The sequence below is a fragment of the Lepidothrix coronata genome, unplaced genomic scaffold (genome assembly GCF_001604755.1).
Source record: "Lepidothrix coronata isolate B3197 unplaced genomic scaffold, Lepidothrix_coronata-1.0 Scaffold121, whole genome shotgun sequence".
In the NCBI taxonomy this organism is placed as follows: Eukaryota; Metazoa; Chordata; class Aves; order Passeriformes; family Pipridae; genus Lepidothrix; species Lepidothrix coronata.
In genome coordinates this window covers 1,691,699-1,706,786 of record NW_016690301.1, presented here as the reverse complement: position 1 = coordinate 1,706,786, position 15,088 = coordinate 1,691,699, and the positions used below count along the sequence as shown (strand labels likewise).

The 15,088-nt window shown below is 41.4% G+C and overlaps 1 protein-coding gene across 8 annotated transcripts in view; it reads right to left on the bottom strand.

Annotated features, from left to right (window-relative positions):
- Positions 1–15,088, bottom strand: part of TENM2 (teneurin transmembrane protein 2) — a 900,957-nt gene that overhangs the window by 44,431 nt on the left and 841,438 nt on the right. For all 8 annotated transcript variants that reach the window (XM_017825633.1, XM_017825634.1, XM_017825631.1 and 5 more), the window contains one exon: positions 9,468–9,614. In XM_017825633.1, coding sequence (XP_017681122.1) covers positions 9,468–9,614 — 147 coding nt within the window. The remainder of the gene's footprint in view (positions 1–9,467; positions 9,615–15,088) is intronic.

Sequence of the window (15,088 nt, the reverse complement as noted above, 5' to 3'; positions counted from 1 at the left end):
TTCCTTTTCAGCTTGTGAGAACCCCACAACCATGAACTTAGAGCTGCCCACTGTTTAGTCCACTCAGTTCTTTTACTCAGACGACCACCAGGCTAAAAAAAAATCCTATCAACACACCAGAAATAACAGAGGCAAAACACAGGATATAAATTTCACATTTACACGCCGAAGCTGCCTCGTATTTTTGTCGTACCTGTTATTAGAGGTGAGCACAAGTTACGCCTGCAACGACCTCATCATGCAGCAGATTATGGGATGCTGTAACCAAACCCTTCTGATGACACCACGAACTTTGAATGGGCATATCAATCTCCCAGCCTCCTGTCAGTCATGAGAATCACATCTTCATGCTCACGAGCCCCCCTGGATATCGCCTGACATTGCAATCTCCAGTAAATTACCCTGCCACTGCCAATCTCACCGTTATCTCACAAACAATCAAGCAGGCAATCAAACTGCTCTGAATTGCCAGTTCAGGACCTGGGAGGCTGGAAACGTCTCCATTCAACACCAGGGAGAAACCTGCCTGTGATGCCTTTCATGTAAGAAGGTTTCAGTGCAGTTACGTGAATTCAGACCCGCACACTTTCAGCTGGCTGCAACAATATTTAGAAAAGACAGGCACAGAGCGTAACAAATATACACAATTCTCTTGTTTAGAACATTATTACTTATAATATATGGCTATATTCCCCTGCACTAATTTATTCCCAGATGGCTGGAGTCAGGAGTCAGGATATTTTTACCTCATGAGCTAGTAGATCCAGCTTGTAGCAACAGCAGCACTGAGTTCTGGGTGTGTTCAGCACACCCAGCCAGACCCCGGGCAATGCTGCTTGGTATCAAAGGCTTATACACCACTGTCAAAAGCTTATACACCACTGTGCTGGTCACATTCACAGTTGCTGCTATTATTGACTTTGCTGCTCTCACATCTCTGACTCTATGCATGAAAGTATCAGTTACTCAGCAAATGTCAATTTTTAGTTCACGTTTGTCTAATTTGCTATCCAGACTATTATCACAGAATGACTGAGGTTGGCAAGGACCTCTGGAGGTCATTTGGTCCAGTTCCCCTGCTCAAGCAAGGCTACCAGAAACCAATTGCTCAGGTCCACGCCCAGACAGCTTTTGAATACCTGCAAGGTTGGAGGCTCCACAAGCTCACTGGGCACCTTCTCCAGTGCTCACTCACTGCACAAAGAAGTGTTTCCCAGCACACATGTGTGCCTGGGATTGTTTCTCCTCATGTGCAGGACCTTGCACTTCATGAGGTTTCTATCAGCCCATTTTTCCAGCCATATTGTACCGTTACATAGGAAGTAAATTGTTACAAAACCATTTATTTGCATTAGACTCAGTTGATTTAAACAAGGGCTAGAAAGAAAAGTACTTTCTGTAAGAGAAACTCTGCCATTAGCATGAATTTTAATTAGAATTCAGTGCTTTGTTTTTTAATATATGTTTCAGAGCTTGTCATCTTCCAGATTTCCTCAGGTATGCTGAATTATTTAAACAGTTAATTCAATGACAAAACCCTCACCATTCGCCTCCCCAAAATATTGCTGCTTTTCATGGCATACATATCTGAGTTTGAAGTGGGCAGTTAGCAGCTCTCTGAAACTCTGCACGCTAAAGGGAAGAGACAGGAGAGGGAGTTAAGATGGTACTGAACCTCCTCCAACAATTTTAGACCGAAAGAAGTCCTGACTTGGCCCTAACTGAGAAGAAGGAAAGAGGAAATTTTGATCTGATTTAAACTGGCAGCACAGGATTAACTCTCCATTGCTGTTCATGGTTCTGAATTCCCAAATCTTTTCAGAAACCAAGCAAGTGGCATAGTATTCCTCTTGAAGACTTCACTTCTGCTGATGGATACACACATCTCTTGACTTTCCACAGACTTCTTGGCAGACTTTGCTATACAGCAAACAGAAAACTTTAAACCATTACATGTAAGCAGACTAACCTCCTTGTGCATGCCATATTTGAGAGGGCTTTATTATTGTGTTCCTCTTGGCCATCCTTACAAGGACTAAAAATGCTCTCAGTAGGAATAGTGATATATTTTACTGCTAATGTATTTAGAACCTCTCAGCATCAGTTTTCCTTCACCACTGAATATACTTCTCACCACTTCCAGGCAACTGGATTCCAGAACTGAGCTACACCTTTCTGCAGAAACTTGATGCTTGAGCTATTGGGGTTTTGTTAAACCCCTGTGAGTAAATTATCTTTAGCTTACACACTTCCTCAAACACTTGCAGGTTGTGCTTCAGGTTCAATTCACGATGCAGGTTAGAATGAGTGAACTATGACTTGACATCCAGCTGCTTGAGAAAATGCTTTCTGTACCCAGCAGGGGACAGTTCTGTTTCCAACCCAAAACTCCTGAGCCCGTGCTCAGCAGAGGGCATCCTTACACTTCACTAGCTGCAGGAGCCGGGGACTTTCAGAGCCTAATTCCTGGAAATTTTTCTTTTTCCAATAAACATTTCAGACTGATGATTAAAATGGAGGTGGGGAGGAGTGGGGGGGAACAGCAGCTACTACGAACCCTGAGGGCAAAAGGGTCTTTGATCACTCTAAGGGCAAATTAGTTAATTTATCATGATCCGATTTTAATTATGTGCAGTATTAATATACCCAAGGTGAAAGAATTAGAGATGCTCTATCAGATTATCAAAAGAGTAGGCCTTCTCTCTGCCAACACAGAAATATTTTAATTGAGCTCTAAAATTGCATGCAGAACTGCTTCCACAGGCTGGCTATGCCACAGCCCAGTGTGTCTTATTACCAGGAAGTTTCATCTAATATTTAACCCAAATTTTCACACTTTTCAAGCCTGATCTAATTCCTGTCAGCTATATTGCCATATATCATTCAAAATAATTCCTCAGAAGTTCCTGGTGCTAACAAGAAAGGAAATGCTTCTATTCCTGTTCCAGCCCTGTTTCCTCAAATAGCCAAACTGGAAAGTCTCTCCATTATACCGCTGCCTTTTATAGCTAACTGCGAGCACAACAGAGTATTTTTGTAACCAAAGCTGCCTTTCAGGAAAAGCTGGATTATAAATCCCAAATTTTGGTGAAGTAGAATTAACCTGGATTCTGTGTAATGCTGGGTGTGCCTCCAAAACCTCCACAATGAGGGTATAAAGATGGGTATAAAGAGCCACTGTAGTGATTTCCTCGTGCAATACGTCAAAAGAAATAGGAATCTAAAAAGTAATGTACCCTCTCCCATTCCTCAAAATACCACCTGTAATGCCTTAAAGCACCCTGGAATATCAAAGTGGTCAAGCACCAGCCCCACTTCCCTTGTCCATTCAGGATCCCTGTGCTGCCCAGAGCTCTGGCATCCAGGAAAACCCTCATTCCTGAGCTGGAAGAACCTACTGCAGGTGTAGCTCCAGCTACACCCCCCTGAGAGCTTGGGGGTCTCTCAGCACCCCTGTATAGTGGATTATTGATGCTCAAACTCCAAACCCCACCTTGCTCAGAGTGAAGCTGACCCAGACAGCTCCAAGACAAGAAGCAATCTTGAAAAAACACATTTATTCAGCCCCAGGGTGCACAGATACCTACACGGACACCAAGGCCTTTTTAAACCATGGAATTTGCAGCCACTGAATTTCTTGCTTTCGCCTCTCCACGGGTTGTGAGAGCATGTTATTGTGGGAACACATCCCGTGAGGGGCAGAGGCAGGATAAGCTGGCTAATGTGTGCAAAGGCGATTAGAGGCTGACAGCAAGTTTTAACAGAATCACACACGAGCACACTCATTAGCTCTTGTCAAACTTACATAATGTCTAGTTTCGGTACACATTTTATACCCCAGCCCACATGACTCACCCTGGCCCCCACCCCCAGCAGATTTCAACTCCTGATTGCGTTTAATGCTCTAAAACTGACTATTGTACAGGCTCTGGGAAGGTATTTTCTGCGCCAAGAGTATTCTGGGTATTTATATTGAGAACTTCATAAAATCTTTTGTCTGGGCTGAATTAGAGACCCCCGCTGAGACAGTGCTTGTTGAGGCAAGCTAAATTACATGATTTGCTTTTGTGCTGCGAAATACTTGTATTATCTTAAATGTCACGAGCCTGATGCAGTATCAAGTCAAAGGATTTGTAATTTTCTAAAAGCAATTTTTTTCTAAATGTTTATTGCAGGAAGACACTTCTCTTTTCCTTCTATTTTCCTTCTGTCTAATTTCAGAGATGAGTTTTCTAAGACAACTCAAATAAACAGCCTTTCAATCAGTCAAGTGCACTGTCCTGACAGTGAACTTCTCTAGAAATGTATTTTCCTCGTGAATTGAAGAGATTTCATACTGGAGCAGATAGCTGACTTTCTCTCATTCATTATCTTTAATGTATTGTGCCAAACAGAATTACCACCAACTGTACTTCTTGGTGGGGTTACAGCTATAAAGTAACAAACTGAAGGGCAAAATTTGCTTTCTGAGAGATGCACATCTCTCTTTGGAAAGCCAAGTGGAAAATAAATTAAAATGTATTTTAAAAAGAATGTCCCACTTTGCATAACAAATAAGAAACTCCTCATTTTATTTAGCTTAGTATTCTATACTGCTGTGGGTTGCTTCCTTTCCTTCCCCTCCCAATTTTAGTCCAGATAATTACATTTTGAGGAGAAATGTGATCTGGGAAGTGATAATAAGCAGTGATTGCATTTAAGCCTTTTTTAAATTTCTTTCTTTTTTTTTTTTTCTTTTTTAACCTGCCTGCACCTGTCCTCTCCATCCTGATCAAACCTGAAACAAACCAATTTAGCAAAATTTTGGTTATTTTCTGTTTTTCTTTCTCTGAGGTTACACAACTGTATTGGCAATAAAAAAGTATAAAAATGAGTAACTTTAAAAAATGCAAAAAGTGAAAGAAGAGAGAAAGAAGGAAAAGAAAAGCCTAGAAAGAGCAACCCCAGTGGGCAATAGGGGCTCCTGGCAGGGCTGCTTCTGCAGAGGCCAGGGTTCTTAAATATCTCTCCTAAATTATCCCAAGATGCTCAGAACAAAGACCACTCAAACATAATGGGTATGAGCTGCATCCAGTACCTAGTGAAAATATTCTTTAGAAAAGATATATGAGTTTTGCTATGCATTACATTGTCTAATGTACCTGGAGGCACTATAAGGTCTAAGGTGAAATCTAGTTAAACACAAACAATTTAAGGAGATACTAAAAACATTTTTCAATTTAGGAACAAGCAAATTATGATAAAACAGTTTTTGCAAGAAGATGGGTATAAACAGCCACTGCAGAGATTTCCTTATGCAGTATGTAAAAAGAAACAGGAATTTAAAAAGTAGCATATCCTCTCCCATTCCTCAAAATACCATCTGTAATGCCTTAATTTCCTAAAATAAATCCACAGTGAATTAAATGGGTTATATGTGTCTATTGGGGGGATTATATATTGTAAACACAATTATAGGTCTTAAAATAAAGCTATTTCTAAGCCCTCCAAAAGATGCTTAATAATGATTAGATTACTGAGGGACTGATTAAGGAGAGATATTGGCTTTAGAAGTGGCCATAGTGAGTAAATTGTGTAATCCAAACATGGTTCGGAAAACAGAAGCACTTTCCAATTTAAAGAGAACTTAGAAGTGAGTCAATGCCACAATCCTCCTCCTCTTCAGCCAGGCTTCGGCCTTAAAGACAAATAAATAAATAGATAAATAAGAGACTTTCAAGTTTTTTCAGCAAAGCACCACAGTAACCATAAACAGGCCTATAATGAATTATAGAGTCACAGAATGGTTTGGGTTGGAAGGGACCTTAAAGACCATCTATTTCCACCTGTCTGCCATGGGCAGGGACACCTTGCACTAGACCAGGTTGCTCCAAACCCTGTCCAAGCCCAGCCTTGAACACTTCCAGGATGAAGACCTTGTTAAGCCTATATCTTGATTTGACCTGTGATGGCGAGGACAAATGCAGGTCCAGTGCTACCTCAGGTCATGCCCAGCTCCACCTGAACAGCCCTGGGAGGATAAAACAGCTTTGGACACCTCTCCTCTCTCTGCTCTGGAATCACATTTTACTTATGTGAGTAATCCACACTGACATCTCATTTAAAATGAAGATTTTTAAGTCTCAACGAGACAGAGACACATCTGCCCCTTATAGGAATAAACCAACTAAAGAGCATTAAACTAAAACAGAAGGAAAATATTAAGTATAATCTTTCATTTTTCTCTTTTTGAACTACAGTGTGGAGTTTGCATTGTGGCAGATAATAAGACAAAGCAGGACAAATGGGAATCCCTCTGGAGTCAGTGGCAATGCTCTTCCTGACATCCATGAAATGAAGACTTGGCCCAAGGCCTTTGAATCTGATTGTTAGATACAAATTACAATAGGAATGGCTGAACAGGGAGAGAGCTCCAAAATATGTTGGAGTTGCTGCCACATGGGGAAAAATGGAAGACAGAAAATGATAATTCCCTTTCAGTGACATGCTGAAGGAACTGCACTTTACAACATACACAGATGGACAGAAAGGAAGGAGGTTCAGCTGTCCGAAGAAGGACCCCATTTAGGAAAAAAAAAAGTATTTTTAGCAACCCTACTGCCTTCTGAAAGAACAGCTTGCATCTTCAGTACTACCCCAGAACTACCTGCCTATGTTAACAGAGCAGTGTTGCTAATGGAGCAGCAAATGAGTTCAACATTTTGCTGCAAATAAACTCAGCTGAGTTTCAAATGAAAAGAGTGACTGGAAGGAGAGGCAATTTCTTTAACTTCCAACAATCTTGCATTTTATGTGAAACTTGGGGTTCTGGTAACTAGCTGGATCTTTAGCATTGATTCCCATAGTACAGTTTTCAGCTTTGTCTAATGAGAAAACTTAATTTTGTCTGTTCCTTTCTATACACAGTCACAATAATGTAAAGGTGCAGTTCAAAGCAGAGAGCACACATCCCTTCCAGCCTCTCCATTCCTGCATGCTCCCCGACAAACACACAGGTCACAGGACACATTCCTGGCCAGGTGTGTGGTGATCCAGACACATAAAGAGCAGTACAGCTCAGGCAAAGGCAGATCTGCACTCTGAGATATTAAGCATTAAGTGATTAATGCTATATTTGAGTTTTGTTGTAGCCCTTGTGACAGTTTGACAAGCTGATGGTGATGACAATGGCTCTGTCCTCACAGTGCATATTGGAAAGGACCCCACGCTGTCTCAATGAAATCTGAAACTCAAAATATAATCAAGCAAACTGCAACAGCAAAAATCACCAGGGCACGAGAGAGACTGAAGAGCTCTGCAGTGCCACAGCCTGTGGGTAATTCAGCCTGTGCCAGGTACAACACACGGGGTGGCATAATCCAAGTGTCTTTGGTTTTTCAGATATGCCTGGCAAGTGTGTGGAGGAACAGCACCTGAGCTCCCTCATACAAGCACTCTATAGAAACACAGTAAGGATGAGACCACGGGAGAGCAGGAATGACTGTTGAATTAAAGTGCTGAGCTCAGGGTCAAAAGACATGAGGATTCATTTCTGCCTTTATCATAAAATCCCCATGTGAAAATGTGTGGGTCAAAGGGACTTCTCAGGTTATCTGGACCTTGGAACAAGCATAAATTTTCAATCTATTTACACTCACAAGACGTGATGAGCTATAACCTCTCTAGTCTCTGGAAAAAAATGACTTCAACCTGCAAGCCTTGAGAACATCTGAAGAGTTCTCCCCTAAATCTTTCCAGCCTTCAGCCTCACCAATCTGTTTTCTTTTTGAGGTGCTTTACTGTGGTAAACCAGAAATCCCTGCATGGTAATGGAATACACGATTTTGCATTAATTAGTAATACATAATATTAGATGTCTATTGTATGGCATAGTCTATGTATTCTTTGCCTTCAATGAACTACCATTTGCCTTCTGTGAACTGAGTTTTAGAATTCTGCAATTTTACATTAGGATGAACAGCTGAATGGTCTCACTGGTCATTTTTTTCCCCCTGTTTGCCTGTCTGTTACACAAGTGCAGAATAATGTCCTGGATAGATAAATAAGCCTCTTATTCCAGTATTTCTAATAATGTTTTCCAAAATCATTCCTTGCTTTGAGGACACTGTAATGATACATCCATTTTCAAATTGTCCTTTATAATCTTCAAAGTCTGTAAAAACTGCAAATGTAAGCAGTTCACCTTTTAGTTTCTCCCAGAGCATATTAGGACAAGTTTAGTGTTTTTTTTTTTTTTTTATATTTAAATGCCAATAATGTAACTTGGCAGTTAGATTCTGCTCTTTACGATTCAGTTACAGCTATAAATCAAGTTCTAGTTCTCTGAAATTGAATCAGCTTTAGCACTTCTAAAATACTTCCATAAGCCTTGATCATGTGAAACCAAGGAACTAATAGAGGATTTTCATATTAAAACTAGTGGATGATACTCAGATGTGGTTAATATCATGTAATCAAAACCAAACCCCCCTGTTTCTCAGTTTGGGACTTACAAACAATTTCTAAACCCTGAAATCTTATATAAAATTAAAGCAGTCATCTTAATGACAATTTTACCCTAGAAGAAGCCATTCAAAGCAGCCAAATGTTTCTTTGCAGTTTTATGAAATACATTTATAAAACATTAAATGTTATAAAACATTTATTAAGCAGCAAACAACAGATGTGCTCTTTAGATTAATCATTGGCCAAAGAAAAGTGAAGGAGTCTCAAGGACGAAAGTTGTGTCTGATGTTTGGTTTTTAACAGAGAGCAGGAGCACATGAAAAAGAATTTATGTGACTTACTAAGGACATTGTATTGAAAGTTGCTTCAAATGAAGGAGCAAATTAAGCAACCTTGTTTAGATGGCACAGCTTCTTAGATCTGCCTTCAGGACAGCGTGGCCTAATACACCATGGAAGGCTCTTACAAAACTTGATAAAGTAAAGCCATCTTTGGAGGGAAACACAGGATATATTCCATATTTAATAGGATAGGCCTGATAAAGAGGATGGAAAATGGAACAGGGATGCCAGACCATACCTGCCTGCTCAGCACACCTCATTCAGCCCTTCTAAATCTGGCACATGAACTGTGCAGTGCGACAGCAAGTGCCAGGCACTGACACGGGCTGGGCACAGCAGAGCACGCCCTTGGCACAGACAGGGCAGGACAAACACTGCCAAACACCCTACCCTGTCAGCTGCTCTGCTGTGCACAGGCACGGGGAGCTCTTCTGCAGCCCACGGGCACCAGGAGCCACAGCGAGCAGTGCCGGTGGGCAGGGCCACCCTCCCCACCGATGGGGTGTGGGGTGGGACTGAGCCTCCCGCCCGCCCCGCCACGGGAGCTGGGGGTCCCCACGTCTCCTCCCTCTCCTCTGCTCGGAGAGAAATGTAACACCACCGCTGCCAGCAGTGACTCCCGAAGCAGGTGTGTGCAACCCTCTGCTCTTTCGGGGCCGGGAATCGAAAGGCTTTGCTCACCTCCCTCGTTATCCTTGTTGTCGGCACAGGCGGTTTCCATGGCGACGCTGCATCCCGGCCCCCTCCAGCCGCTCTGGCAGACGCACTGCCAGCTGTTCTGGCCCAGCGTGCACCTCCCGTTGCCATTGCACAGGTCCGGGCATCCATCTGGGAGGACAAACGCAGAAGGTAAGCCCAGGGCACACCCACCCCGCTGCAGTGTTACTGTGCAGACAAAAAGGTCCTGCTGCTGGGACAAATGCTCTCGGTGAAGAAAGGGGACACCTCTGAGAAATGGGGATCTAGCTCGAGCCAAAGGGCAGGAGGATCCCCACCTGCTCTAATACATGCCTTAAAAATCCTGTGAAGGTTCAGACCTTGAGTTGACAGTCTGCTGACAGAAGATCTGACTCCTACGTGCACACAACATAGGGAGGGGGAACATCATCTTCAACAAGCTTGTCAATGCCCAGAGGGCTTTTGCACTGTCAATTGCATCATTCTCCAGGGTGTCTCTAAACACAAGGTTTAAATAAATAGTTTTGTCTCTAAACACAAAGTTTAAATAAATAGTTTTGTCTCTAAACACAAAGTTTAAATAAATATTTTTGAAAATATTTTCCTTCACTGACAGTGGTTCTAGGCTACCTACTTATTTAACGCTAAGTTTACTTATATTACGAATGTAACATTTTGCACTTTTTGAAAAACACATTAGAGGAGATATCCCCCAAAAGATGTATGTTTTGAATTGATTATGGATATGACATGACTTATTGTATAGCAAGAGCCAAAATAGGAACAAAAATATTAATTAGCTAAGCTGCTAACAAATGCTAACGTTCTAACAAATGTCCATAGGTGATAGAATACCTCAGCTGCTTTTTCCTGGAACTAAATGAGTCTCAGGAGGCACTACTGGTACTTTACTGAATATTCATTATGAAGAAGGGTGAGAAAACCAAACTGCAGCCTTGGTAAATACAACTAAATCCATCAGTACCCAATCCTCACAAGCACATGTATTTGTCTGTGGAGGTGACAGAAGAGATTTAAGTGACCTGCAGCAGGTCTCTCACTGCACCTCTTCACAAGTCTGAGCAGAAGACTGTGTGGCCATACTGACAATAGGTGTTGGATCTCAAACATTCACAAGCTCTCATTTGAGTTGAAAGTACAGTCTGATCCTGCCATCTCTACAACCACTGGAGAATATGGAATAAAGATCTCATTGCTGTCACTTTTGGACAGAAAATTTTACCTCAGAACGGCTCACAAGGTTTCACCTCTCCACCAGCAGTGATGAGTCACTGTTGGAATCAAGACATGCAGGGACCCACTGCAGCTCCCTCAGCTCTCACTGACTGGCTGGGTTAGTCCTTCACATTTGACACCGTGCCCCCAAGCTGTGACTATTAATTAAGTATTCCACTCCTCCAGGTATTTTAAGAGCACAAAAGGACTAATGGGCACCCTACCAGTCTGTGGATACTCTTCTCATCAATTGTGAGTGAGGAAGGTAGCAGCGAGAAATACCCTGAAAACAAACAAATATGTTTTCTTTGCCTGACAGCACCGCCTCAGATGTGCAGCACTGGAGAAAGGCTAAGATGACAGGATGTCACCTTTGTGCCCCTTGGCCTCTGCAGGTAGCAGGGAACAGAAGAAATGGCCAAGCTACCACAGCTTTCCCGCTAGTGTTGAAAGGCTGAAGCCCTCCAGAAATCACTAATTTGGGCTGCTGTTTCTACAAACCTGTTCAGAAAGCCACAGCTCTGAGTTTCTCTCTTCCTGCTCCTCCCAACTCCTTGGCTGTAGCCAGGTGATGGCAGAGGGCAGTTCCTCTGACCCCACACTGGTTTTCAGACTTCTGCAGGAGTTTACCACTTATCACAACAGGTCCAAGTCTATTCAGTTCATGTTACACAGAAAGCTATCAGATATAAACAAGTCCTATAAGTTCTATTTCAGTGTTGTTGTGTATTAAAAAAATAGTGCCCCTTTCAATTAAATTTACGGTTACTTTGCCATCACATAGCTTAGCTGCAAGAAATTTCACTTACTTTTGCAGCACAGGTAATAGATTTTCAAGACATTTATTTTATCTCTTTCATTTTGTCAGGTTGTTTGAATGACCAAAATGACAGTGTTTGAGGGGAGGCATCACAGTGTAGGACCAATTACTTGTTTTAAAGGGAAAACAAACAGTAATTGTGAATATACACACACGGTTGGTTTTACACCGAGGCACTGAAGAGAATTAAACCACTGAAGCAGTTTGCCTTGCAGCATATGAGCAAGATGAAAACATGAACAGTAGGGAGCTAGCAAAATCCCTGAAAAGTTTTAAGTGCAGCTGGGGATTAATGGACATGACTTTGCGTTTAGTGTAAGGAGAGGAGGCAGCACCACTGCTATAGACATGATGTTGCTAGGAAACACTATGCTACCTCTCTAGAGCTTATTTAACCACAGCCTTCCAAAGACACACTGTTTGAATAACATAAATATCAGAAGGAAGGGAATGAACAGCGGTAGACCATAATAATAAGATACAAGTACTTGGAGAATAATGCCTTCTTTTAAAGATCTATTAAATTAATGATGAATTAACTTCAAAACAGCTTTAAGTAATGGACAACTAACTAGGTATTTTGCATGGTTGTGTCTCTATCTATACATGCTTATGTGTATAAATGGATTTCTGGTTTTGCCTCTCTTCAAGGAAATATCTCTAGCATTACAGTCTATTAGACCAACTAGACAACAGAGCTCCAGATCTAGTATTCACAAGTTTTCTTCTAAATAAAGTTTAAATTCAGGTATTGTGCTGACTCTGCCTTTTTAAATTTTCCTCCATGTGTATGTGCACAACGAGTAGTACTGGTGAGCATCCTCTGCACACACAGCATTTCCACGTGGCTCGTGGGCTTTGATGGCCTTCAAGGGATTTGGAGAGTTTCACTCTGCAGCCCACGCTCAGCAGTGTGCAACCTGCTGGCTTATGAGTTCTCTGAGTAAGGCAGTCACAGAGGGAAGGGCTATCAACATCTTATCTTAAGTAACCCACGGTGGTATGAAGCTCTCAGTCACAGCTCAGAGAACGGCCCCTCGTGCTAAGCAGACAGGTTGCTATTCCTGCTGTGCAGAGCAATTCCCCTCATCTTTTCCATTACAGTATGCTTAATGGAAAATGTCAAGAAGCAAGGTTAAAAAAAGAAGAAAGTGCTTGTTTAAAGTGCTAGATTGACAACCTATTTATTCACAGAACAGGCAGAGTACAGGCAACAGCAGTTCAAGTGTCTCACGCTTTTGCAGCTGCTGCTAAAGGTGAAACACTAATGCAGCCTCCCTTCTCTCTCAGTCTCCAACTTGTCTGTGGGACTGGAAACTGGGACCTTCAGTACAGGTACATATGCAGTAATTAAAACAGCAAGAAAGATTTCAGTATGTTTTGCATAGGAGAGATCATCAGAGTCAGAATCGTTATGAACAGCAAAAACCACGATACGGACAGTGCTTGTTTTGAAGATGGGTAGTGCTGGATATATTTACAAGAGAATACTCATAGGTTTCATCTACAATGAAATTGTTCTGACACCAAATTAGAAGGTGACTAATTCATTTTTTAACTTGGCAAATTCATTTCCAGTGCCTTGGCAGTACATCAAAAATTCCAATCCAGTTTTGGATAAATTCTGCACAGAGTTCCTTTTCAGTCCACTGATACTCACAAACTCCAGGTATACAAATACACCTGTCCAGCTTCCCAGACATACACAGATTTTTCCTTTGCATAAACTACTTTAAAATTGCAAAACAAACATTTTAGGTAAATTGAAATATAAAATCTGCCCATTTAATTTGTGGTTTCAGTCAGAATCATCAGAACTCCCACTTATGGTGGAGCAAATCATTCTGGAAAGAAAAGAAGGGAAAGGGCAACCAGGGATAGAGAAGTCAGAGAAATCTTGAAGTGAGGCTGGACCAGGTGGTCCTGTGGGTGAAGAAGCCCTGCAGTAGAGTATGTTCTACAGCACAGTGGTTTCTCGCTCATAGGATACACACGAGTTTCAAGGGGATCATTTAAATTACATTTAAATCCTCCTCTTCTCATTAGAGCTGTTAACTACAGAGCTGTAGCAAACAACAGTAGTCTGGGCTACGATGGTACCTGAAGAATATAGAGAAATGACATAAAAGCAGTAATGACAATAGCCTGTTTAATTTGGATTTTAGAGGATAATCACTGTTTTCATATTTTCTGTTCATTCCTTCAGTGAGGTGCTGGTATGCCTACAGCTATCTAGCTAATAATATATGAGGTACATAGAACAAGGTACCTAGCAACATTGAAAATAAAATTATGCTTTTTATTTGCTATTGTTATTTTTAAATCCTTCAATCCCAAAGCCTGCAGGGCTTAGTTAAAGCCAAAGAAAGGGCATACAAATAAAAATGACACATAGTGTTATGATAAGCACACACAAGTTATTTTCTGCAGAGCAACACTTCAACTAAAATAAACTCAACCCCCAAAGTAAGTAACTAAACACATGTCAATGCAATACAGTATTTGTTGAGTGAGAGGTGAAGCCCCTTTGGGTGAGTTTGGACAGTTCCAGAACAGGCTGGAGCCATGCAGGGGCACTATCCCAGGTCTTTGAAGCAGGATAGTGACACTGATTGACAAATTGTTAAGAATTAACCCAGTTTTTCAGTGTAACACAAAGGCCATTGTCACTGCTCAAGTACCACAGCAGCTCTGCTTGGTTTCCAGAGAGGACTCACACAGAGCAGGAGCTTCTCCGTGGCACTGAAGAATTTGCTACCAACATGCTCTGACTGGCTTTCTTGCCTCTTTTTCCTCTCATTCCTTTTTATTTTTCTGGAGAAAACTTTTTTTTTTTTAAAACTATCCAACACCCTAAATATTTTTTTTCAAGCCAGATATCAAACAAAGGAATGTATAGAATAAATATCTATTTGCAGATGTGTCGGGCAGATGAATACATGCCTGAGTTGGCCCAGCTACAATTTTATTTATTGAACAGGCTGGAAAAAAAGGAAAAACCAAAAACTAAGTTTCAAGGACCCTGAAATCCTCCACTCTAATACCTCTTGTGCAGACAAACAATTGTTAATTTTAAGTAAGATTCCTTTAATTGCCTGGGACATGTATGTCATAACAGAATTTCCGTCTATCTATGCAATTTCAGTCTTTCACACATAAAGGCAGGAACTCGGGGAACATCCAACTTTCCAAACAAAATAGAGAAATATGAGAAAAACATGTGATGTTTTAGAAGAGGAGTAAAGCTCCCACAAAGGGGAACTGCTGGTATCAAAAAGGAAGTTTCAAAAAAAGTCACTTGCATCTTTTTGAAGAAAAAGAACAATAAAAAGATACAGACACACACACACACAAACACACAGAGAAAAGCAGAGGAAATCTCATGTTGCAATATAGGTCCCAAACATCTGAGACTGAAAAAAACCCCAGGGCTGTCAGAGCATCATGCTTTGTTAACAAGAGATTGCTCCCAGCAGAACATTCCATTTTATCCAGCTTCATTTTAAGCGACTCAAGCAGATGGGCTCCTGAGACTTTCTTGAGGGGGAGACACCCTCGAGGTCTCTCT